The 24,719-nt window shown below is 54.5% G+C and overlaps 2 protein-coding genes across 3 annotated transcripts in view; one reads left to right on the top strand and one right to left on the bottom strand.

Annotated features, from left to right (window-relative positions):
* Positions 1-21,210, top strand: part of Myo7b (myosin VIIB) — a 70,593-nt gene extending 49,383 nt beyond the window's left edge. The window contains exons 24-46 of the mRNA XM_028867072.2: positions 1,645-1,772; positions 4,399-4,525; positions 5,113-5,232; positions 6,284-6,457; positions 7,333-7,560; positions 8,576-8,743; positions 9,851-9,968; positions 10,060-10,186; positions 11,280-11,443; positions 12,340-12,521; positions 13,156-13,286; positions 13,444-13,601; positions 14,079-14,232; positions 14,714-14,869; positions 15,840-15,945; positions 17,500-17,613; positions 17,898-17,985; positions 18,351-18,457; positions 18,837-19,022; positions 19,240-19,356; positions 20,380-20,463; positions 20,616-20,735; positions 21,029-21,210. Coding sequence (XP_028722905.1) covers positions 1,645-1,772; positions 4,399-4,525; positions 5,113-5,232; positions 6,284-6,457; positions 7,333-7,560; positions 8,576-8,743; positions 9,851-9,968; positions 10,060-10,186; positions 11,280-11,443; positions 12,340-12,521; positions 13,156-13,286; positions 13,444-13,601; positions 14,079-14,232; positions 14,714-14,869; positions 15,840-15,945; positions 17,500-17,613; positions 17,898-17,985; positions 18,351-18,457; positions 18,837-19,022; positions 19,240-19,356; positions 20,380-20,463; positions 20,616-20,735; positions 21,029-21,130 — 3,159 coding nt within the window. The 3' untranslated portion in view covers positions 21,131-21,210. The remainder of the gene's footprint in view (positions 1-1,644; positions 1,773-4,398; positions 4,526-5,112; positions 5,233-6,283; positions 6,458-7,332; positions 7,561-8,575; positions 8,744-9,850; positions 9,969-10,059; positions 10,187-11,279; positions 11,444-12,339; positions 12,522-13,155; positions 13,287-13,443; positions 13,602-14,078; positions 14,233-14,713; positions 14,870-15,839; positions 15,946-17,499; positions 17,614-17,897; positions 17,986-18,350; positions 18,458-18,836; positions 19,023-19,239; positions 19,357-20,379; positions 20,464-20,615; positions 20,736-21,028) is intronic.
* Positions 21,211-22,347: 1,137 nt separating this feature from the next.
* The window catches only part of Lims2 (LIM zinc finger domain containing 2), a 40,027-nt gene continuing 37,655 nt past the window's right edge, over positions 22,348-24,719 (bottom strand). For both annotated transcript variants that reach the window (XM_028867079.2, XM_028867077.2), the window contains exons 8-10: positions 24,037-24,085; positions 23,703-23,778; positions 22,348-23,129 (exon numbers count right to left, since the gene is read on the bottom strand). In XM_028867079.2, the coding sequence (XP_028722912.1) occupies positions 22,982-23,129; positions 23,703-23,778; positions 24,037-24,085 (273 nt within the window). In that variant the 3' untranslated portion in view covers positions 22,348-22,981. The remainder of the gene's footprint in view (positions 23,130-23,702; positions 23,779-24,036; positions 24,086-24,719) is intronic.

Genomic DNA, 24,719 nt, shown 5'->3' with positions numbered 1-24,719 from the left:
TCTGGCCTCTTTGGGAACATACACATATAAAACTTAAAAAATAATATGGAGAAGTGATTAAAAATATCCCTGATACTGACTTCTGGCCTCCATATAAACTCACACATGTGCACGTATACCTGTGCCCTCACCCACCCACACAAACACACACCAATGCCTATACACATATTTACATACACACAGTTTAAAAATAACTCACAACTTCTTTTGGCCACCACTGCCCTGCTTTCCTATGGCTTGCTAATAGCTCTGATCCCCGGGCAACTTTATTTATTAACATACAAATAACATTTTGATACAAATAAAATATCACCATAGAGATCAGGCGTGTTCAGGGTGGTATGGCCGTAGACCAAAAGAAATTACTTAAGTAGCAGTAACAGCAGTAGGAACCCACTGTGGAAGTCCAGGAGTGCTCCATACACCAGGTCACTGAGACTCAGCATGGGTACCTATGAGGTCCCGTGTTCTGACTAACAACAGAGGCGTCTAAAAGCCTCTGCAGCCCGGGTTGCATGGACAACTCAGAGTCGCTGAGGCTTCCTGATCTCTGGAGGTGTGAGCTCCACCAGAGTGTGTTAGGTAGTGACTGCTGTGTAACCAGTGACCTTGAAGCACAGCAGCTTAAGACAGGGCAGGCTGGTTCATTCCGAGAATCGGGAGTGTCTTGAACAGTTGGTTCTGGTTCAGGGCCCCTCTCAGAGATGCTGCCAAACCGTCATCTCCCAGGGGAATAATCTGTAGGCTTCACCTGAGTCCACTCCCCAGATCATGGAATGGTGCATTGGTTCTGGCTACCTGGTCCTTGTCCCGAGCTATCTAAGCATCCTTACAACATGGTTTTTCTTCACGTCGAGTGAGCCAAGGAGGGAGGTGTAGTATCTAGTCTTGGAAATCCGCACACTTTGTGAGGCAGGGGCATACCACAACAGGCATGTCAGAAGATCCCATTGGAGGCAGATGGCCTTCCCAGGCAGGGATCCAGAAGACAATCTAGCTGGCAACTCTGCCCTCTAAAGAATGGACATAGAGACAGTGGACTTGCTTCCCAGGGTCAGATCTCAGTTTTCTTCCATACACAGGTTTGTTACGTAGGCCAAGCAGGCCCTTCCCACATTCCAAGCCAATGTTTCACACTTAGTTCCTATATCCAAAACCAGCTTTCCACAGACAGAGCTGGTATCTGGCCCTGAGTTTCCTCAACCCAAGCTCGATCTCACACCAAGCTCCAATTTGGGCAGCAAATTCCCATAGTGATGCCATCGTGGTAAAGTACATCCTCTGTCCCAACATGTGCTACTGGCTTTGGAAATGGACCGGGAAAGTGGCTGAGTGTCAGAGGCAAACAGTCTAGCCCTGGTGGCTCCAGGGTCAACCACATGAGCACTAATACTCCCTTGGTCCCTTGTCTGCTCCCACAGAGAATAAGCAGCTGGGACCAAGGGCTCAATGATATCTCTTCATAAAGCTGAGGTGGTCCCTCGTGGATCACTGGCCGGATGAGCCCAGCTACATCTGTCTGTCCTGGCTCAGTGTCAGCTTGGTGCAGGGATCCAGGCCTTTGTTTCTATCCCATGCATCTGTTTCCTCCTTGGTCAATAGAGATGGTCACAGCTGTGCTAACAGCTGTCTGTGGGCTTCTAGGTGGCCAGAAAGCTGAAGACTGGTGAAGAGGCATTCAAGTCCGACGTCCCTGTCTCAGACAGACCCATGTCTAACCTGGAGAAGGTGCACTTCATTGTGGGTTACGCCATCCTGCGTCCCGGACTCAGGTCAGTCTCTCCTCCCACTTCTGTTCAGGCGATCAGGCCACTTCACTGGCACTTAGCCCAGGGTGGCATCATCCTTATCATCTGCCATGAGGTACCAGCTCTTCTCCTACTCTCTGGCCTGGGCCTGTGGACTAGGTCTCAGCACCGCGGATGTTAGAGACACCCAGGGCTCTCAGCTTGCCCTGTGAAGAAAGCCATGAGGGGCTGCGGAGATGGTTCACTTGGTAAAGTGCTTGCCACACCTACATGACGACCTGAGTTTGATCCCCCAGAACCCATGTCAAAAAAAAAGGAAAAGGAAGAAAGAGAGAGAGACAGGGAAAGGGAGGGAGGGAGGGAGTCAGGGAAAGCAGTGTGTGTTCGTAATCCCTGTACTGGGGAGGTGAGGACAAGAGGATCTCTGTCTTGCTGGCCAAATAGTCCAGCCAAGTCCGTGAGTCCCAGGCTGAGAGACCCTGTCTCAAAACATAAATAAGTAATGTGGGGAACGACCAAGGAAAACGTCTACAAGCTCATACACACAGATGCGTACGTCCACGTGCATGAGAGGGGAAAGGGGAAAAACCACTGGTCAGTTTTGTTTTTGTTTTTGTCTTTGCTGGAGAGAGGTTTAGTATAGAGAGCTTTGTTTGTTTTGTTTTGTTTTTTTCAAGACAGGGTTTCTCTGTGTAGTTTTGGTGCCTGTCCTGGATCTCGCTCTATAGACCAGGCTGGCCTCGAACTCACAGAGATCTGCCTGACTCTGCCTCCCAAGTGCTGGGATTAAAGGTGTGCACCACCACTGTCTGGCCTAATTTTTTTTTTGAAAGATTTTTTTTAGCACCATTGAATTTTAGTATGATTCCTCCTGTAAACCTTGGTCTCTATAATTAGGATGCCTGTAGAATGTAGCAGCTGTTTTTTAAAGTTTTTCCCCCAGCATAATTATTTTTATTAACTATGATCAAACACAGTTTAAGACAGATTTGTCATGGGCTGGAGAGTCATTCACCTTATTTTGTTGTTTTCTTTTATTGTTTGAGACAGTGTCTCACAGCCTAGGCTGTCCTGGAACTCAAGATTTTCCTGCCTCAGCCTCCCAGGTGCTGGGATTATTCTAGCTCTGGGCATTCATCTTAGAACAGGCTTTAGTACAGGACCCTGTAAATAAGCAAGTTCTTCACTACATTATATGTTAAATATATTTGTTTATATTATATATACTGCATGTGCAATTTGCTTTATAAGGATTAGGAGTCTGGGTTGTCTCACTCAGGATGATTTTTTTTCTACTTTCATCCATTTACCTTAGAATTTCATGATAATTCTTTTTAACAGCTAAGTGATACTCAATTTAAATGTACCACATTTTCTTTATCTGTTCTTCTGTTGGTGGACATCCAGGTTGTTTCTGACTTCTGGCTTTTATGAAAAGAGCAGCGATGAACATAGTTGAGCAAGTGTCTCTGTAGTAGGATGGAGCATCCTTTGGGTGTATGCCCAAGAGTAGTACAGTTGTGTCTTGAAATTGATCTATTCCGAGCTTTCTGAGGAATTCCCACACTGATGTTCCTTGTGCCTGTACAAGTTTGCATTTCCACCAGCGATGGAGGAGTGTCCCCCTTGCCTCACGTCCTCGCCAGCATCAATTGTCATTTGTTTTATTGGCCTTAGCCATTCCGACTGGTGTGAGATGGAATCTCAGTGTAGTTTTGATTTGCATTTCCCTGATAAATAAGATGTTGAACATTTCTTTAACTTACTCTAGATCATTTGTATTTCCTCTTATGAGAATTCTCTATTTAAATCTGTACGCCATTTTTAATTTTTTTTTGTTTTCTTGATGTCCATTTTTTTAGTTCCTTATACATTTTATATACAAGCCCGCTACCAGCTTTGTAGGTGTTAAAAATCAACAATAGAAATGGAAGAAAGTACACAAATTCATCAAAGTTAAACAACTCACTGCTAAATGAAAATTGAGTCTAGACAAAAATGAAGAAGGGAACTAAAACTTTGCTAGAGTTAAATTAAATGAATATATAACATACCCATATGTTTATGGGACATAAAGAAGAGGCAAGCTCATAGCACTAAGTGCCTACATTAAAAAATTTGAGAGATTTTATCCTAGGTATTTCTTAATCTAACAAGTTGACAAGCAAAAGTAGACACCATATCTCCTCTTTGCTCACTGCTGGAGGAGGTGGCCGTCTCCAGGGTACGGGACAGCGTCTTAAGGCAGAGGAGAAGAAAAGTAATTTGAAGTGACTGTGAGGTTGGGGGAAGGAGCAGGCTGGCTTATACATGAACCAGGGAGAGGGGACCAAGGACAGCAGCAGGGAAGGAGGCCATGGGCAGAGGGGGATGGGGAGCAAAGATTCAAAGGAGGAGCTACTTTGTAGGTCTTGGGCAGAGGAGATTGGGGGAGCTAAGAACCAAGGGAGGGGATATCTTAGAAGGAAGACTGAAGGCGAGGCCTTGATGAACTAGGAAGGGGGAGCGGAAAGAGAGCATCTGGAAGACACCAGGTGATGGGCGCGGTCCTAGGCTATGCTAAGACCTGGTAAGGTGAGATCCTCCACTACTGTGTACCTGAGCACCGCCTTGTGCTCCTCTCTCAGAGCCTGTGGTCTGTGTCTTTCAGAGATGAAATCTACTGCCAGATCTGCAAGCAGCTCTCTGAGAACTACAAAAAAAGCAGCCTGGCCCGGGGCTGGATTCTGCTCAGCCTCTGTCTGGGCTGCTTCCCACCCTCGGAGAGGTTCATGAAGGTGATGAAGGCTGGGCTGGGGTGGGACTGGATTGGGGAGGGAGGCAGCTTACAGCAGGGACAGACCCTGAGTCCTAAACCCTGGACTGAGTCCAGAAGTCATAGCTAGTGAGCAGCAATATCTACACTATTCTAGGCCTCAGTTTTCACGTCTGAAAGGATGCTTTACTTGGCTCTTTCAAGCTCCTATCCAGGAGTGCAGGATCAATGCCTCTGGTCCCAGGCACAGAAATTCTCTTCAAGACTAAGTTGGAGATGTAACTCAATTTGTAGCATGCTTGCAAAGCATGCATGAAGCCCTGGGTTCAATTCCTAGCACCACCTAGAAATGGATATGCTCATGTACGCCTGTACCAGCTTTCAGGAGGTAGAGGCAGACCTACCTGTCCCACAAAGTGTTGAGCTTACTGATGGACAGTTAGGGTCTATCTCAGTATGACTAGAACCCAGGGCTTCATCTGTGCTGGGCAAGCACTATCAACCACGCTACACCTCCAGCAATGAAAAGTTTTAAATTTGCTTGGGCAGAAAATAGAAGGTGCCTCCATTCTGAGTGTCTTCCTCTTCCCGCCATTTTCTCACCACCAGTATCTGCTGAATTTCATTAGTCAAGGGCCGGCCAGTTATGGTCCCTTCTGTGCTGAGCGTCTACAACGCACCTTCGCCAATGGGGTGCGTGCAGAACCCCCTACCTGGCTGGAGCTGCAGGTAGGTGCTGGCAGGGATGGGAGATGGGCAGTATAGGGTAGGACACCCTGTCCAGCCCTTTGGCTCCTTCCGCCTTCTCTGTGGCATCTTCTTAAAAAAAAACAAAACCATTTATTCATTTGTGTGTGTGTGTGTGTGTGTGTGTGTGTGTGTGTGTGTGTGTGTGTGTGTTTACATGCATACACATACCTGCATACAGAGGTCAGAGAACACCTTGCTGGAGTCATCTCTCCCCTACCATGTGGGTACCAGGAATTAAACTCGGGTCACCACTCTTTCGAAAAGTACCTTTACTTGCCAAGCCATTCCATTGGCCCCTCTGCTGCACCTTCTGGGCCTCCCTGGTCCTTAGCATGGCCCGAGCTTCAAAGCCACCCTCCCTACCTCTCAGTCCACATTCCCGTTTCGTTCCTGTCTCCTGCCTTCCTGGATGGGAAGATACAGCTACCATGCTCTGTAGAGAGAGCCCAGACAGATTTCTAGCTCCTAGAAGGCGATGGTCCCGCCAGTCCGTTGCCTTTGTAGCTCTGTTATTTGTTGTTTGTTTGTCTCAGACACCTGCGAGTCCTCAGAAAGGGTCGATCCAGACAACCAGGACAGAGGGAGCACTCTGGCTCACGCCAGTGCCCTGTACTGGCCCACATCGAGACGACAGGCCTCCTCTGGCCACATTTCTTTCATGTTCTCTCTTCAGTTCCTAAGTCCACAGGGCTTCCTTCCCGTAAGCCCTGAACTGTTGGTGAACATGAAGCCACTCACATCCCCAGTGTTGTGCTTAGGACCCAATGACTCAAACTGTTGTGTCCAAGTCAACCTTAGCACCGTGGGTTTTCATCTGAGTGTGGCAAATTAGACAGAGACTGCCTCTCAAAAGTCCACGACTCACCTGCTATGTGTGGGCAACGCAGACCACTGGACACCATGCCAAGTCTCAGCCAGACTCTGGGTATTCCTGGGGACTCCACAGGGACAAGCAAGCTCAAGGATGGGGAGCTCTAGGTCTGGTGGTTCAGGGACCGAGGACTACAAGGCACCATCTGTCTGTCCCCAGGCTGTCAAGTCCAAGAAGCACATCCCGATCCAGGTCATCCTGGCGACTGGAGGGAGCCTGACTATCTCTGTGGATTCTGCCTCCACCTCCCGAGAAATCTGCCAGCACATCGCTCAGAAACAGGGCCTCAGGGACCATCTGGGCTTCTCCCTCCAGGTCGCTGTATATGACAAGGTATCCACTAGAAGTCTTAGCCTACGCATGCCTCCCCATACACACCTGAGCCAGGGCACCCTGAAGCTAGAGTCTGTACCTCATTAACCTGCCCTAGCTGCATCCTCAGCCACCATATACACACTCATGGGCATGCACATACATACATGTGTGTGCACAGACATTCATATGTATGCGTGCACATACATACACACATCAGAAATGGCTCACACGAGATGTCCAGTCCTCCTGCCTGCATATTCACAGGCCAGCAGTTTCACCTTTACCCAGACAGGGCCAGACATGAACCTTCACCCCTAACACTCAGGAAACACTAACACTTCCCTGTGAGAGTCCAACTCTACCTCCTTCAGGAGTCATTTTGGGGAGTAATGGCCAGACCGTGATCCTTACAAAGATACCATTTGAGGGCTTGGGAGACAGTTCAGTTGGCCAAGCACGGACTGTAAACATGAGGATCTGAGTTCAATCCCTCAGAACGACGTAAATAATCTGAACATGGTGGACTTTGCTGCAGTACTTCAAGAATGGTGACCAGAGGATCCTGGGGCCTCATTGGTCAGCCAGTCTAACCGAATTAGTGAGCTCTAGATTCATTGAGAGAGCCTATCTCCAAAACTAAGCTGGGAGCATTAAGGAAGACTTGCCACCCACCCATGACCCCCACAAAGCATGCAGATACACACATATATCCATGTGTGTACAAAAAGAGGAAGAAAGGAGCTTTGGTGTCCAAGTGGACTCAGAAGTGGCTTCTTGGCCCACGCAGGGCGTCACAGTCCCTGTCTTCCAGATACGGTGTTAAGGGTAGATGTCTCCGTGGGTCAGGGCACATACCAGCAGCTAACCCCTCTTTAACCCGATTCTGGCCTCAGTTCTGGTCCTTGGGAAGCGGCTGTGACCATGTGATGGACGCTGTGGCCCAGTGTGAACAACTGGCCCGGGAGAGGGGAGAGAGCCAGCGCCAGTCCCCCTGGCGCATCTACTTCCGGAAGGAGTTCTTCACCCCCTGGCATGACTCCCAGGAGGACCCCGTGAGCACCGAGCTCATTTACTGCCAAGTCATCCGTGGAGTGTGGTCTGGCGAGTACAATTTTGAGAAGGTGAGGAGCCCTGAGGAGTCGCCCCATTCCTAGGCTGTGGCCATCAGGATGCTCCATAGCAGAGGGACCCAGAGGCAATGGAAATAGCAAAGAATATGACAAGTCAGAGGCAGAGGGATGAGGGATGGGGAGGGAGTTACAAAGGTGCAGATGTGGGACCTGAACTGGGTACAGCCATCTCCCCCCAAGGATGGCCTGTGCCTTCTTCCTGTGGGCTGCAGGTTTGTTTGGGCATCTGGGATCCTTGGCACCCACAGCATCAGGCAGGGAAGGCCTCCCTATCTGCCCCAGGCTGCCCCCAGGCTGCCTGGCCTTTCACGGCAGCTGCTCGGTCGTGGGGACCAGGAACATGGCCTCAGACCTGGAGCTGTAACTCCATTGGTAGATTGAACGAGGCCATGGGCTTGGTCCCCAGCAGGGTATACATGGAACATGGTTGTGAACACCTGCGATCCCAGCAACTGGGGGGTGGAGGCAGGAGGATTAGAAGTCCAATATTATCCTTGGATGCACAGGGAGTTCGAGGCCAGCCTGTGATACACGAGATCTATTCTGAACTGGGAGGGGAACTGGAGAAGAGGGCCAAGAAGAAGAGGAGGAGGAGGAAAAAAGGGAGGGGAGGAGAGGGGAAGGGAAGGGAGAAGAGGAGCCTTGGGTTCACATCTGGAAGGTATAAAATGCCAAGAGCTCCATCAATGGGGTGCTCTGTGGCGAGGAGGCAGCAGATGCAGACACTGCGCCACGTCAGGAGGCTGGTCTGGGGACCCAGCGGCCACAGCCATCCCAGAGATCTGCCTGCAAAGGGCAGCCACTGTGCTCTCTTGGCATGGGGGTGACTACACCCACTTAGAGCAGCAATGTTGGGGAGGGTTAGGACAGGTGGCCGTTCCTGCTTCCTACCTTGTCTGAGTGGCTGGCTAAGCCCACGGCGCTGAGGCAGGAGCAGCCTCGTGTGGAGGGAGGCCTGTGGGCCCTTGCTCACACCCGCGATGCTCCCGCTGTCCCTGGCATACAGGAGGAGGAGCTGGTGGAGCTGCTGGCCCGGCACTGCTACGTGCAGCTCGGGGCCACCGTGAAGAGCGACGCCGTTCGGGAGCTGCTGCCCAGCTGTGTTCCCTCCAAGCTGTACCGGACCAAGTCTCCGGAGAAGTGGGCTAGCCTGGTCACTACTGCCCACGCTAAGGTCAGCCTGGGGCAGGTGGGGCGCTCTGACCCTGAGCCTTTCTTTGAGGGGAATGAGATGGATGGATCCCTCCCCCCATGAGTCTCCCCACACGCCCCGGGTTCAGGAAGCTTTAACAGGCTCAACCCTGACTCAAGGGACAAATGTCTCCTTTAGCTTAACACCGCACCACAGGTTCCTATCACCTCTCCTCCCTCTTAGTCTCAAGTTTCTCTGCCCAGCAGCACCTAGCTGGCCCTGTCTTCCAGGGCTAGAGATTCCACAGCTGCTGAATAGTGACAATTCTGTGACCCTGGCATAGGCTCATCATTACTTCCCTTCATGCTCACCTCCAAGCCCCTCGACGTCCCCTCATCGGGCACATGGGAAATCTTTGGTGTAGACATCTTAAGCATTTGGTATATGTGGGCAAATGGCCAAAGCACCCTTCATATACGGTGTGGCCATTAACATGCCTAAAGTCAGCACATGAGTGTTTCAAAGTAGAAACAAGAAATGACATTTGGTCCAACAGGGAAAGAGAGCTTGGAGACGTTACCAACACAGCATGGTGGGCCATGTTAGGGAGGGAAAAGGCAAGCCAGATGAAGAAGGGGGCTAGAAGGAGGACAGGAGAAGACGCCTCTGCGAGAGGCTCCCAAATATGAAGGAAGCCAGAGTGAGGTGCCCGGGACCCAGGGACACACAGCAAGACGGTCTTCACAGGCACTCCTCAGCAACAGTAAGCCCGTGTTTGTCCGTTTGCTGTTGCCGTGACGAGACAGCTGAGATCGCCAGCTTAAAAGGAGGAAGGGGGTGGTGGGGATGGCTCCGTGGATAAAGAGCTTGCTGTACAAGGCTGGCAACCTGAGTTCAGATCTCCAAACCCATGAAAAGCCAGATGAAGCAGCACAAGCATGTGCAGTCCCAGTACACACCTGCAGGAAGATGGGAGGCAGGGACCCAGGAGTCCGCAGAACCCGAGAGAGAGCCAGCTAGCCCGGCACATGCAACGGCGAGCATCAAGAGACCTTGCTGGAAGGCGAGGACCAACACTGGAGGTTGTCCTCTGCCCTTCCATGTGGCGGGGTGATGGAGATGAGGTCTGGGGTTTTCCACTCCACACAGGCCCCGTATACCCAGTCAAGAGCCACACCGCAGGCGGTGAGGGAGCAGACAGTGGAGGCTGCCCGTTTACTGTGGCCCCTGCTCTTCTCCCGGCTCTTTGAAGTCACCACGCTCTCCGGTAAGAGCATCTGGCATGGCGGGATGGGGGAGGATAAGGAGCCGCTCCTGGTGGCCGGCATGGCCTTCACTCTGGGTCACCTTCTGGCCAGGCCCCCGCCTTCCCAAGACACAGCTGATTTTGGCCATTAACTGGAAGGGGATGTGCTTCCTGGACCAGAAGGAGAGGACGCTGCTGGAGTTGTCCTTCGCAGAGGTCATGGGTCTGGTTGCCAACAGGTAAACCTCAAGCCCGTTACTTCGCAATGTGAGTCCTTCGTTTGGACGTATAGGGAACTCGAGGACAGATACTGAGAGGGGGGGATCTTGTTGTCCTCAGGAGCCGGGCTGCAGTAGCGGGACAAGCATAGCAACCACAGAACTTAGGGACCCCCCTCTCCTAGGGTTCTCAACTCCTAGGGGTTCTTCCAAGCAATCTAGGAAGCCTCCCCAGGCTCCACTACAGCTCCTCGGTCATAGTCTGCAGAGATGGCCTGAAGCAGGTACACAGTGCTGCTGCTCCCGGGGGGGTGGGGGGGTCAACTGTGCAGCACCTTCCTGGACAACTTCCTTGTTGTGTTCCTGAACTGTCTTGTTGCCATGCAAAACTACCTGGCGGGAGCAACTTGAGGAAAGAGGGGTGTGTTCTGACTCATGGTTTGAGGGTACATACAGTCCATCATGGCAGGCAAGGCAGGCAGCTGGTCCCGTGGTGTCCACAGTCAGGAAGCAGAGAGAGACGAAGACTGGTGCTCAGCTCACGGTCTCCTTTCCACCAGGCTGGGATCTGAGCCTGTGGAATGCTGCACCCACATTTAGTGTCTTCCCACGTCAGTTAATCCAATCTAGAAACCCCATCGGATAGACCCAGAGGATTGTCTCATAGGTGGTCTAGATGCTAACAAGGTGACCATCGGTATTAACTATTTCACCCATTCAATAGAGAAGTAAACTGAGGCACACCGGCTAAGGTAACTGTCCCAGGTTCCAGAGCAAGCCTATAGCATTCTGTGTGATGTTCCTCACCATCTGCTCAGAGCAGCCATACATGCAGGGGAGTGGTGTACCTCACTGCCTCTGAGACCCAGAGATCTGCTGGTCACTTGTCCATCACCTAAGGTGCTAGCAACCTGGACTCAGACCAAGCTCTTTCAAGGACCCTGAGGCGTCCCTTGCTTCCCCATACGTAGCAATGGAGTTGTCACCTTCTCAGAGGCTGCTCGGGGGTGGAGAGAGAGAGAGAGAGAGAGAGAGAGAGAGAGAGAGAGAGAGAGAGTAAGGCAGGCTCCTGTCACACTGCACCCTTGTCACACTGCACGCTTCGCACCCTCAGGGAGGCCCCCGGTGGGCAGAGACTGCTCCTGACCACACTGCATGAAGAGTATGAGTTCGTCTCCCCCAGCAGCGTGGCCATTGCAGAGCTGGTGGCCTTGTTCCTGGGAGGCTTGAAGGAGAGGTCTGTGTTCGCCATGGCCCTGCAGGACAGGAAGGCCACAGGTGCCCACTGGGAAAGGGAAGGGGTGGCAGCTTATGGGACTAGTGGAGAAGGATGGCTTTCTCATATCCACGAGACCCAAAGCGAGGCGTAGAGACATAAGCATCCATATTATGGGGTCAGCAAGGTCCCCATCTGAAGGGGGCAAAGGAGGAGGTTACACATGCACCCCACCAAGGCCGCCAATGCTTTCAATCACTAGCAAGGTTAACTCATACCCGGAGGGACTTACACACCATCTCCACAACCACCCCATTATCCCATTTTACAGACACCAGATCAGAGGCTCAAGAGGGGATCATTGACCCAGCATCACACAGCTTCCCTGAAAGCTCTTACTCCAGTGAGAGCTGGGCTGGAACCTATAGGCCAGCATTAGGCTCCAAGACCTCAGTCATAGAGACTGATGCCACTGTAGGCAAACTGGCTGGAAATCAGATGAAAGGGCTCTCCGTAGGAACCCTTAAACTCTGTGAGGGACATCGGGCCAGAGAGGGTGGCCCTGTTACCCCACTAGTCCTCATAGTCACCTAGGAAATAGCATCAGAGGCTTACAGAGTTGCACATGGGCTCAGAGGTCAGGCCACACAGCACTCTGTCCAGGCATGTAAACCACCGGCTGTGAGCTCTGCCTCCTGCCCAGTCCCTACCCTAGTCAGGCTTCGGAAGTCTATTAGGCTGGGGCCGCAGTGAGAATTCCCATGTCCTGCCTGCTCAAGGCAATCGGGTGACATTTCTACACCACCCTCTCAGAGTGGCCTTGGACCCATGGTTCTGTGCCTCAGTTTCTCCATATGCCAAAGGATGCCATCTCGGAAATGCCAGTGTAGTCTGGGGACTTTGGAGATCTCTCAGCAAATGTGGCATCCTTGTCTCTCTCTGTGACCGGGACCAGCAGATGATGCCACCCTCCTGCCCTTCAAGAAAGGGGATTTACTGATCCTGACCAAGAAACAGGGACTGTTGGCCTCAGAGAATTGGATCCCAGGCCAGAATGACAGAACAGGCAAGACGGGTCTGGTGCCCGTGGCCTGCCTGTACATCATCCCCTCGGTCATCAAGCCCTCAGCCCAGCTGCTGGTATGTCTCACGTACATCTCTGATCAGTTGGGGCACTGTGAGCAGAGTCCTGGGATGCTTAGCCTGGGACCTCACTCACCATCTTCCTTTTAGAAATCCACAAGGGTCACGTGGGCATTAGGGCAGCTCCGACAATCTCCTTTAATCCTGAGTAATGGCCAAGTTGACATATTTATGCAGACACTTAGTGGGTGCTCAGTTTAGCCTGTTCTCTTCCTCTCGCCAGGGAAATGTCCTGGGGATGTATCTCAGGGTGTCCACATCATCCCCTGCCCCAAGGATACCCCTGTGCCAGCCCCAAGAGCTGTCCTTTGGGAAGCAGAGATAGGCCTGCAACTCAAGGTTGCCATCCACAGCAGCTCCTAAATCCCTGAGCAGAAATGTCCTAGGGAAAGAGAGCCATGGCTTGTGAGACCCTGAATGGCCACACCCTGAGAACAGGGTGGGCCAGACTCCACAGCTATTGACGCTAATCTAGCTAAAGAAAAGGAACGCCTTAGAGGGGTCCAATCCACTTGGCCGGCTACATAGTCGGCGAAGGCCTATCGCCCCGGGTTCTGACCACTTGCGACCCACTGAGGGAAGAGCCTTGTGGGCAGCGGCTCCTGGGTAACCACGGGCCTGCCCCCTGCAGAGCTTGCTGGCCATGTCACCAGAGAAACGGAAGCTGGCAGTCCAGGAGGTGTGGGCCGCAGAGCCACTGCGTGAGGAGCAGCCCGCAGAGTCACCATACACCCTGGAGGAGTTCGCCTACCAGTTCTTCAGGTGCACTCTTCCCACTCCAGAGGCTGCCAAAGGGCTGGGGTGGCGGGTGGCACAGCCGTGAGTACAAGGAGAGGAAGGCAGCAGCCACCGCGAGAGGCCAAACAGGGGCCAGAGAAAGCCTCAGCACAGGCCCTTACAACAGCTCTGTCTCTGGCAGGACCCCAGACAAGGAGACCATCAGCAGGGCCACGATGCCTATGGCCCGCAGCCGAGGCCACCTGTGGGCCTACTCCCCAGAGCCACTGCGCCAGCCGCTGCTTAAATGCGTCCACGACAAAGCTAAACTTCGGGATGCAGCCTGCCAGATGTTCCTTGATATCCTTCCCGTCGGCCTACCCTAGCAGCAGGCAAGCCTACAGGCATACTCGCCTGGGTCCCTTCCAGACCCACAGCTACCTGTGAGGGGTCAGGCCTCGTGTGAGCAAGCACCTTGCAGAGCCAATACTCAGCTCCCTGCAAGGATATTTGAGGCTCAGTAAAGGGTCTGGAGAAAAGCGTCCATATGAGGTGGTCCCAGCTTGGGGGCCACTGTGAGCCTGGGTCAAGGGCCAGTGAGGGGCTTGATTCAGGGGGGGTCAGTGTGAGCCTGGATCAGAGTTTAGAGTGTGCACTGGTCCAGAGGTCAATTTGGGACTTGTTTCAGAGGTCAGTGTGAACATGGTTGAGGGGGTCAGTGAGGAACTTGCTTCAGGGTTGAGCCTGGGCCCTGGGGCAGCATTGGGCCAGGGTTGAGGCTCTGGTTGGAGGTTCAGCCTGAGACTGCCCGGGTACTATTCTCCTTCACGGTCACACCCATTCTCAAGTACACAGGCGACTACCCTTCCCGGCAATCATGGCACAGCCTGGAGCTCACAGATCAGATGTTCTCGTTAGCCCAGCAGGACCCGGCCCTTCAGGACGAACTCTACTGCCAGATCCTGAAGCAGTTGACACACAACTCCATCAGGTCTGCCAAGGTGTAGCCTCCTGCCCTAGGCTCCGGACTAGGCCTCTGCCAGGGGCCCACAGTCAGTCACACGTAGGTCTGGATCCATACCCAGCAGCCAAAGCGGCCATGAGAGGTCCGGGGCCCTGTGGGCTCTGTTAGTATCTAAAGACGGTTGACGAAGAAGGGACAGCCCCGCCCTACACCCTGCCCACCACCATCCTTTCTCTGTGTGACCTGGGCAGACTGTGGCCTCTCTGAACCCATTTCCATAAAGTGGACAATAGTATCTGTCTTGTCGTCAGGGCATGAAAGTGCCCTGTTGCACTGGGCAGCTGGACTGCAGGCTGGCATAACGTAGCCTTGGTGTGTACTGTGTCCCCCTCCCCTCCCCATGGAAGCACCCGAACCCACGGGCCTGGTGTTCTGCCTCTGCTTCTGAAGTATCTGGTTGGCCTGGGCATGGCAGAGAGCCCTACCCCTGACGGGAACTACCCCACAGGTACAGCGAGGAGCGAGCCTGGCAGCTGCTATGGCTCTTCACGGGCCTCTTCCCGCCAGGCAAGACGCTGCTGCCCCATGCCCAGAAGTTCATAGACTCCCGGAGGAAGAAACCGCTGGCTCCTGACTGCAGCCGCAGGCTCCACAGGGTTCTGAGGTAGGCCTGCCGCCTTGCAACCCCGAGAGCACAAGCTCTGTGTGACCTCAGGTCCCCTGCCAGGAAGATGGGACCCGGTGGAGGACGGGGCAGGAGGCCCAGGAGGGTCCCGGGGAGGCCTGGGTGTTCAGAGATGCTTCTATCAGGATCAACGGGCATCTTACCCATGGCTCCATAGAAGAGTCAACTGATGTCCCAGCATGACCGAGGCATCTTGGTCTACCCCAGGGTGGCTGAGGTCAGAAGCCTGTCTCTCTTAACCCCTGTACCATCTCCTTCCTCCCTACTATCATCAAGAGGGTCTTCCTATGGGGCTCTGCCAATCCCCATTAACCCTAGAGTGACAGTGAATTTGGCATATTCATGCAGGCACTTAGTAGCTGCTCAATAAAGATGACTCTCTTCCTCTTGCCATGGATATGTCCTGGAGACAAACTCAACCTTCCTTGGCCCATGCTTCATTTCCAACATGAGGCCAGGGTGCCCACATTTTCCCCTGTCCCTTGGAGTCTCCTGCCTTCTCTGCCTTGGCCTTGACCGTGATGAATGTGGGCTGGCAGTGAGTGTGAGTGGCCACACATAACTGCAGTCATGGAGGAAGTAGCATCCTTTGAAGGGCCATGCTGGAGTCCCCACCCCCTGCTCAATCCCCTGACCTGTGAACACAAGAACACTCCTGTCCATAACACCATAGCCAACAAACAGTCCCTGGTATTGCTAGGGAGCCATTGTGTCCCCAGCCTTCTTGAAGGTAGGTGGGACTAGGCCCATCTTTATCTCAGGGTCACATGTAGAGCTTACAGGGCAGAGACAAACCCTAGGAAGTCTGAGGAGCAGGAACCCACCTGCCCCCCTGCACTGGTCAGTGAGGGTCCTTGTTTCCAACCCCAAGACTGAATGCCTTGACAGAGGTTGGAGGTTGGGGTGGATACAAGAATGAAAGGAGTGACATTGTGGCTGTCCTCCTCAGGATGGGACCCCGGAAGCAGCCCCCACATCACATAGAGGTGAAGGCTGCTGAACAGAATGTGTCCAAACTATGCCATGAGGTCTACCTCCCCAATGACACCAGTGAGGTGAGTGCCCAGCCTGGTATACGGTGAGCCTCGGGCCTCAGAAGGTTGCAGGACACAGTCTCACCATCCCAGCATGCTCTTTGTTCATTTCAATAGATCCATATTCTAGGTTCCAAAGGGAGTTTCTCACCCACTCCCCACCCCCCACCCCTCACCCCCACCCCCCACCCCCGCTCACTACCCACATCTGTGCCAGCATGCCTGCCTCCATACTTCAAGGCAGCATGGGGAGCAGCGGACTGAGTTAAGGTGCCATGGGAGGTGGGCGGGGGCTACCAGTGAGATCCGAAGAGGGAACTATTCCAAAGGTATGAGTCAAGATTCTAGGTCAAGGAGGAAAGGGAAGGAAAGCCGGAGGGCTGAGCAGCAAGGCTGAGTCCCGGGTCTCGTGGGCCCCTGGAGGCATCTATGGTGAGCAATAGCCGTGGGCCTTGACCCAGAGCTTGCCCTGGGGGCTTGAGGAGGCGGAAGGGAGAGGCAGGAGGTAGGGGACCACTGGGCCCCAGCTGGGATAAAGAAGGTCAAAGTAGAATGCGCCCAAGGCCACCCTCACACTCTCTGCCATGCCACACCAGCATCTGTGACTTGGGTACCGTTAAGTCCCTGCAGTGACAGTTCCCATAGCCCGCCTACAGGGTCACAACACGGGTCCAAAGGGCCAGACCTCCTGGGTCTAGCCTGGGCCCAGGACAGTAAGAGTTGTTACCAAGCAGTATGGTATGTGGGTGGTTTTCTGGGGCCCGTCCTTCTCCAGACAGACAATGGCCAGCCCAAGGCTTATAGATAACAAAAGCAGGCCCAGGGTGACGGTTCAGTCACTGAAGTGCTTGCCACACAAACAGGGGGACCCTGGTTCAGATCCCTGACCTTGAGTAAACGCTGGGCTCCATAGCACCGGGAGGTAGAGACTCCCTGGAGCTTACTGGCCAGTCACCTCAGCCAAATGGATGAGTTCCACATTCGGTGAAAGACCCTGTCTTTAAAAAAATAAGAAATGTGGAAAGCAATTAAGAAAGACACTTAAGTGACTTGAGTGTCTTTAAAGGTGTAGTGGCGCACGCCTTTAACCCCAGCACTTGGGAGGCAGAGGCAGGTGGATCTGAGTTCGAGGCCAGCCTGGTCTGCAGAGTGGGTTCCAGGACAGCCAGGGCTACACAGAGAAACCCCATCTCAAAAGAAAGGAAGGAGGGAGGGAAGGAGGGAGGGAGGGAGGAAGGAAAGAAGGAAGGAAGGAAGGAAGGAAGGAAGGAAGGAAGGAAGGAAGGAAGGAAGGAAGGAAGGAAGGAAGGAAGGAAGGAAGGAAGGAAAAAAGGACACCTGAGGTTCATCCCTGGCCTTCACAATCATGTGTACACAAATGCACATATCCCCACATACCCATATGCGCGCGCGCACATGCGCGCGCGCACACGAACACACTCGCACACGAACACACGTGCGTGCATGCGCGTGCGCGCACACACACATACAGGAGGACACACCCTAGAGCAGTGGCTTGGGAAGCCTTCTTGCCCAAGCTGGGACCTGGGCCTCACCTGCTATCTCTCTGTGCAGACAATGGAGGTGGGCAGCAACAGCCGGGTGCGAGACCTATGTGAGAGCATTGCCACTCGGCTGCAGCTGGCCTCCTTGGATGGCTGCAGTCTCTTCATCAAGATCACAGACAAGGTGAGCAACTTGGGAGGCCAAGGAGTAGAGCAAGATCCTCTTGCCTGAGGAGGCCTCCCGTGACCTGCAGACCTCAGCCTGCCCAGAACACTGCCCTTCAGTGCGCAGCTGGGGCTAGGGGGATGAGGGGGGCAGGGTCTTGGGGTCCCACCCCCTGCTGGTCAACCCCAGTGAGCCCCCAGCCCACCCAGCCAAAACACAGAGTTTCTAGATCCAGCTCCACTGGGTCTCCTCGGAGGATACTCTCCAGAAGCCGCCATACCTGCCTCTGCCTCTTCCCTCAGGTCATCAGCCTGAAGGAGGGAGACTTCTTTTTTGACAGCTTGAGGCAGGTATCTGACTGGGTGAAGAAGAACCGGCCTCAGAAAGAAGGTGAGGGGCATCTCTGTGGAGGGGGGTGGCTGCTTGATGAATCGCTGGCATGGTTCCGGACCCGTCCATCTGCTCTCACTCACCCCCATGTTCCCTAGACATGCAAAGGGCTAACTCCCAGCAGGCAGGGTGAGAGAGGTAGCCCAGAGCCCCGCCTCATGGCAGTGGGGATGGAGGGGGGGGCGCCCAGGGACATTTCTGGAGGCAACCCTACACTGCTTGATGAAGATGAGTCAGGAGCCAGGGAGAGGAAGGACACAGGCTTTCCAGGCCAAGAGTCATGAAGGCTAAGAGTGTTCTCTTCAGGACTGAGTCTCTGGAGCCTGCTGGGATAGGCTCGGTGCCCACTGCCAACCCTCTTCCAGGGGCCGCCATGACACTTCCCTACCAGGTGTTGTTCATGCGGAAACTGTGGCTCAACGTGACCCCTGGGAAGGATGTGAACGCAGACACCATACTCCACTACCACCAGGTACCCATCAGGCGGCCCTCTTGAAGTCACAAGGGCCATTGCCAGCCTATCCCAAATCTGTCCTGAGACATGGGAGAGGAAGGGGGCAGGGAGGAACTCCCTTGCCCTAGGCACTTGCAATGAGGTGAGCAGGCCATGACCCTGAGGGTCGGCAGCTCTGGGGACAAGGTCTACAGTGTGAGCTGGGAAGGGAGAGCATGCAGAAGGCTGAACCTGACGCACCAGCTTGCAGCTTGGAAGGACAACATCACGTGGACAAAGCCCATGTCCATCACAGCACAATGCCAGGGAGCCCTCACTTAGGACTATCCCCCGAGGTCCTCAGCCTTTGCCCGCTCCAGGGTCCTGTCACCTAAGACCCAGTGTGTCTGCCACTCAGGAGCTACCCAAGTACCTTCGAGGGTTTCACAAGTGCTCCCGGGAAGATGTTATCCACCTGGCAGGCCTCATCTATAGAGTCCAGTTTGGCAGTGACCGGTCTCAACTGGCCAGTGTCTCAAAGATCCTGAAGGAACTGGTGCCTCAGAACCTCACGCGACTGATGTCCTCAGAGGAATGGAAAAAGGTCCTTGACAGGGTCTGACTGGGTTGGGTGGGCTGGTTGGCTTGGGACATGGGCTGCCTGCACCTGGGCTTTCCCTGCCCTGTCCTTAGGACTTCCAGATAGGTGGGCATTGCTTTGGCCTGAGTCTCAGAGCCCCTGGGTGTCCATGCCCTGTACGGAGGGCCCCATCTGGCCAGGGCAGCCAGCCCAGGTCCTCAGTGACCCTCTTTTCCATCAGAGCCTCCTTCTGGAATGTGACAAACACCAACACAAGACAGTGGCAGAGGCCAAGGTGGACTTCCTGAAGTGGATCTACCGCTGGCCTACCTTTGGGTCTTCCTTCTTTGAGGTGAAGGTAGGCCTTGATCCACACCCAGCCCCTGCTATCATCCAGGCCCCATTCAGCTGAGTCCTCGGTGCTTGCGACAGAGCGTGTGTGTTCTCACTGTAGCCCTAGCGAGCATTTAAAAAGTGGTCACCCGGGAGCTGAGGAGATGTCTCAGTTGATAAAGTGTCTGCCTTGCCAACATAAGGACCTGAGTTGGATCCTCAGAACTCAGGTCGGAACACAACAATAACAAAGCTGGTCATGCTGTTACCTGCTAGTGACCCCAGTGCTGGGGAGATGGAGAAGTGGATCCCCAGGATTCACTAGCCTACTTGATGAGCTCCAGGACTGTGAGAGACCTTGTCCCAAAAATATATATATATATACATACATACAAACACACATGTACAATACATATATACATATATACTTACATACAAACAGCCAGTGAGATGGCTCTGTGGGTTAAGGCAATTGTCACCCAAGTCTGATGACCTGAGTTCAATCCCTAGGACCCCACATGGTGGAAAGAGGAAACTGACCCCCACAGCTGTCCACTGACCCCCACAGCTGTCCACTGACCCCCACAGCTGTCCACTGACCCCCACAGCTGTCCACTGACCCCCACAGCTGTCCACTGACCCCCACTCGCCCATGTGCCAATGTAGACACACGCAAATAAACACATGTTTAAAAAGGAATGGCACCCACGATTGACCTCTGACCTCCACACACGGGCACACGTGTGCACAGACCGCACACATGGGCACACATACCCAACCCTGTATACGCATGAACACACATGCGAATAGAAAGTGGTCCCCTGCCGGGCGGTGGTGGCGCACGCCTTTAATCCCAGCACTCGGGAGGCAGAGGCAGGCGGATCTCTGTGAGTTCGAGGCCAGCCTGGGCTACCAAGTGAGTTCCAGGAAAGGCGCAGAACTACACAGAGAAACCCTGTCTCAAAAAACCAAAAAAAAAAAAAAAAAAAGAAAGTGGTCCCCTGACCCCCTAGGCTTGTCTGAGACCATTGTGCCTCTCCCTCCGCAGCAAACCTCTGAGCCTTCCTACCCAGACATCCTCCTCATCGCCATCAACAGACATGGGCTGCTACTCATCCACCCCAAGACCAAGGTAGACAGCACCAGGGGCTGTGCCGGCTGCACCGTCGTCGTCGTCGTCGTCGTCGTCGTCACCCAGTCTGGGGGTGGGGGGATGCCTGCCTTCCTGCCCGCCCCTCCCTCCCCTGAAGCCTGGCCTCCTGCCAACGGCCTCTCTGTCCCCAGGAACTGCTGAACACCTACCCTTTCACCAAGATCTCCAGCTGGAGTAGCGGCAGCACCTACTTCCACATGGCCCTGGGCAGCCTGGGCCAGGGCAGCCGTCTGCTGTGCGAGACCTCTCTGGTGAGCACAGGCCCCATCCCCCACCCCTACGCAGCACCCGGAGATGCTGGTGTGTTCCTATGACCCATCTCCACGTGGGAGTTACTCACCAAGAGAGACTGCTCGCCCAGGACCGGGCGAAGCCAGCCAAGGCCTGCGGGGAGGTTAGATGCATCCCCAAGGCTGGCAGCCAGCAGTCACGTCCAAAGACTAAGCTGACTCTGGACCATCCCAGCTCCCTCTGGGGAGAGGGTGGGACTCGGCTCCACCAGAGCAGTGAGCCACAGCCTCTGACCCCACCCTGTCCTGTCTAGGGCTACAAGATGGATGACCTGCTGACCTCGTACGTCCAGCAGCTCATGAGTGTGGTGAACAAACAGCGGGGCCCCAGGGCCCCCGCCCTGGCCAACCCCTAACAGGTCCCATCTGCACCCAGCCCTCCAGGCCGGGCTTCCATCCCCTTCTCAGCACACCAGATCACCCCCCCACCCCGCCCTCACCCCCTACCCACCCACCCCCCACCCCCGGTGTTCACTGCAGAGGCCAAGGAAGGTCTCAAGCCTCCTGGCAGGTGATTGGCAGCCCCCCCCTGAATTCACAATAAAAATTCACCTACCAGGAGGGAGTGTGTGTCTCTGAGGGGCAGGGTGGGTGCCAGGCAGGCAGCCTCCAATCTGGGGGTGGGGGCGGCTCTCTACCCACCAGAGGGTCTAATCCAGATAAAGCAAAGGGTACCGTGACTCTTCCCAAAACCAGATTGTTGGGACCCATCTAGGCTTCCTAGTGGCTTCACCCAGCAGGAGTGCATGAGAGGATGATTTGATCACAGGCCTGAGTACCGGGTGTTTGGAAGGGTCTACACTTGGCTGTACCTAGCTAAGGGGAGAGGTTCTTTGGCATTGTTATAAAAAGCCCTTTGGAATAAAGTTCTGGGCCGGATAAGGATCCAGGCCTACTCGAGGCTGGATCCTGTGTTTCTCTCTGTTTCTCTCCCCTCTTTATTTCTAACTAAGTCTCTCATCCCTCACTCCTCAAGAGTCGCTGGGGTAAATAAACATGGGATCTGGTCCCCCGCCCCAGATGACAACCATACTCTCCAGGCATGGCTTCATCTTCGTTTCCTCCTTCTTCCACACACACACACACACACACACACACACACACACACACACACACACACACTCCCTCCACCGCTCTCTCTTCTTTCTTGTTCTCAGCCTAGGGAGAGGGTGTCCCTAGAGACCTTGCTTCCTGGGCCCTCTGCACGGTTTTTTTTTTTCCTTCCTTGTGGGTCACCAAGGATGCCTGCTGTGCTCCCAGGAAGGCCAGGTGGAAGGCACATGTCAATGTCAGTACACAGGGCTTGGGAGACCTGTCCAAGTGACAGGCTCTGAGACACACCCCCACCACCACCATACACTGACCAAGCTGGCCACCGCCACCGTGCCTGAGGAGTCCTGGCTGATTTCGTTTATAAATCCTGGTGGCAGCCAACCTGGGAAACCTGAAACTCTCTGGGCTGCCTGTCTAGGGGGAAGGGGGTCGTCTCTGAGTGTTTGTTGATCATCCCCAGCAGGGGCACCTCTACACCACCCTCCTCCATCCCTCCCACAAATCACACAGGCACACCCAGTATGTAAATCAGACTTCATTGTGCAAGTATGTGATGATCCCTTGCAGGTCTGAGCTGGCTGGGGCACTGTGTCCCCTGGAAGTGGGACCCCAGCCTTGGTGGGCAGCCCAGAGGCTTTCTGCAAGGTCTCCTGAGTAGTGAAGGAAAGGGGAATCTCAGCCCTCCAGCTGGCTCATCCCAGAGGTGGCTGGATTCACTGATGCAGTGTGAGCACACACCGACGGACAGTAATGTGGTTGAATAACTGAAGGGCCGCCCCACCCCCACTCCAGAAGCCTCCACGTGCATGGTGCTGGCCCTAGGGCTGGGACAGCTTCCCAGGCAAGCCCAAGGGTCTCTCTCAGACTGAAACTCTCCCGGGAGAATGGAAAGGACCGGTGTCAGGCTAGGACCTGTGGGCCAAGCAAATGGTGGATAATCCTGAGCCCAGTTGGTTCCTGTCCCTGGAGGTTGTGGACACAGGAGGAAATGCCTATGAGGCTGGGACAGGTCTCAGCAATAGAAGAAAGTACTATGTAACCCCAAGGTAGACTGGGGAAAGACATCCCAGAGGGAGGGGGAGGCGGCCAGCAGGAATTGCGGGGGTCGGGGAGGGCAAAGGTTCTGCAGGCAGGCCAATGGAGGCCGAGGACCTTCAGACGGAGTTGATGTCCACAGACTTGGGCTGGGCCTTGCGTGAGGTCATGTCGGACAGCTTCTTCAGCCTCTTCTTCAGCTCCAGGGGGAACTTTTCATAGCACCTTTTACACACGGGCTTCATATCGAACTCCACAAACTTGTTCCTGCAGACAGAAAACCCCAGCTGTCTGTGCCCTCCCCACCCTGACCCCAGACAGTAGCCAGAGGCAGAGCAAGGTTCCCTCAGCTGCCAGTCCTCTGCCCCCCCACCCCCACCCCAGCCTGTCAGAGCCAGGAAACCAGGCTCCGGGGTAAGATGTTAGCCAAAGGGCACTGGGGAAGAGGAGATGAACCGCTAGTCTCCCTTCCCTCATAGAGGCTTCTCACCAGAACCCTCTGTGGCTCTCTGCTGCTCTTGGAAGCTTGAGCCCCCCACCTCACCTCACAATTCCAGTCACCCCCATACCCTTCTTCAGGAGGGTCTTCAGGAGGGAGCCAGCCACCCGACAGCTTGCCTTTACATATACTGTTCCCTGAGCCAGAATGTCCTCCTCCAAAGCCCAGGGTTCTTGTAAGTGTGCAACTGCGTCCTTCATCGCTCTCTGGGATCCCTGGTCTCCCTCGTCTGCCTGGCCTGCTCCTGCCTCACACACACCCAGGGCTTGCCTGACGCCGGAAGTTCAGGGAAAGCAGGCTGGAAAGTCGGGGCTGCAAAGTGCCCACCCACCACTACTCACTTCAGCGTGAGCTTCATGCTGCAGGCGGAGCAGGAGAAGCAGTTCACGCACCAGGCTTTGCCGAGGGCTGACACCACTGTGGGGCCAGATGTGGGATTAGCAAGCCCCGCCCAAGCCAGCTGCAGGCCCAGCTGTGCAGAACCAGAGCCAGATGGGACCTGTGGCTGCTGCGGGACAACCTCCCCTCCACCCGCCGCCGCCCCCGCCGCCGCCACCATCCCCAACCCACGACCCCTCCCACCCACCACCACCCCACCAGCCCCTCCCACCCCCAGGAGAACAGGCTGGTTGGGGAAAAGCAAGGGAGGGAGGGGTTTGGGGACAGAGGCCTCACCGTCACCCTCAATCACGTGACTGCAGTTGTAGCAGACATCCCCAAAAAGCTGTGGACAAAGCAAGCCATCAGTGCCGCCCACAAGCATAACAACCCCACCCCCACCCCCACCACTCCCGAGTCCTCTCTGAGGACGCCCAGCCTGATAGAAGCACTCCCCGGGAAGGGCCCCAGGTTGAAATATTGCTCCCCAAAGCTCCCATTGCTCCCCACGGATGCATCCTACTGAAGTCCTCCTGCAGGACTGAGGGCCAGAGTGGGTGGGACCTCATCCCATCAGCCTCTGGGGCCACAATGGCATTCTATCAAATGAAGACGCTATTCGGACAGCTGCTCACATGTCTTACACACAGGCTTCAAGACTCTAAGCCAGGACCCAAGCCTGACTTCTGGTGCACACAGTGGACTCTGGGGTGCCTGCAGCACCCCCACTCATATAAGAGGAAAACCGGGAAGCCCAGAGACCCTGGGAAGCATCTTGCTGTGCTTTTCAGCATGTGAGGACACACTGTCCCTCAGAGCCCATAGCACCACTTCCAGACATGGAGATGTCTGTCTGATCACAGCCCTACCCCTGCTCTCCCAAGGTCCTGAGTCCCCTGACCGCCCACCAGCCCTGGGTCCCGAGGCCCCTGACAGTCCTCCAGCCCTGGGTCCTGAGGCCCCTGACCACCCTCCAGCCC

The sequence above is a fragment of the Peromyscus leucopus genome, chromosome 19 (assembly GCF_004664715.2).
Source record: "Peromyscus leucopus breed LL Stock chromosome 19, UCI_PerLeu_2.1, whole genome shotgun sequence".
NCBI lineage: Eukaryota > Metazoa > Chordata > Mammalia > Rodentia > Cricetidae > Peromyscus > Peromyscus leucopus.
Note: the sequence above shows the minus strand (reverse complement) of the source record. Positions and strands in the feature narration are given on the sequence as shown.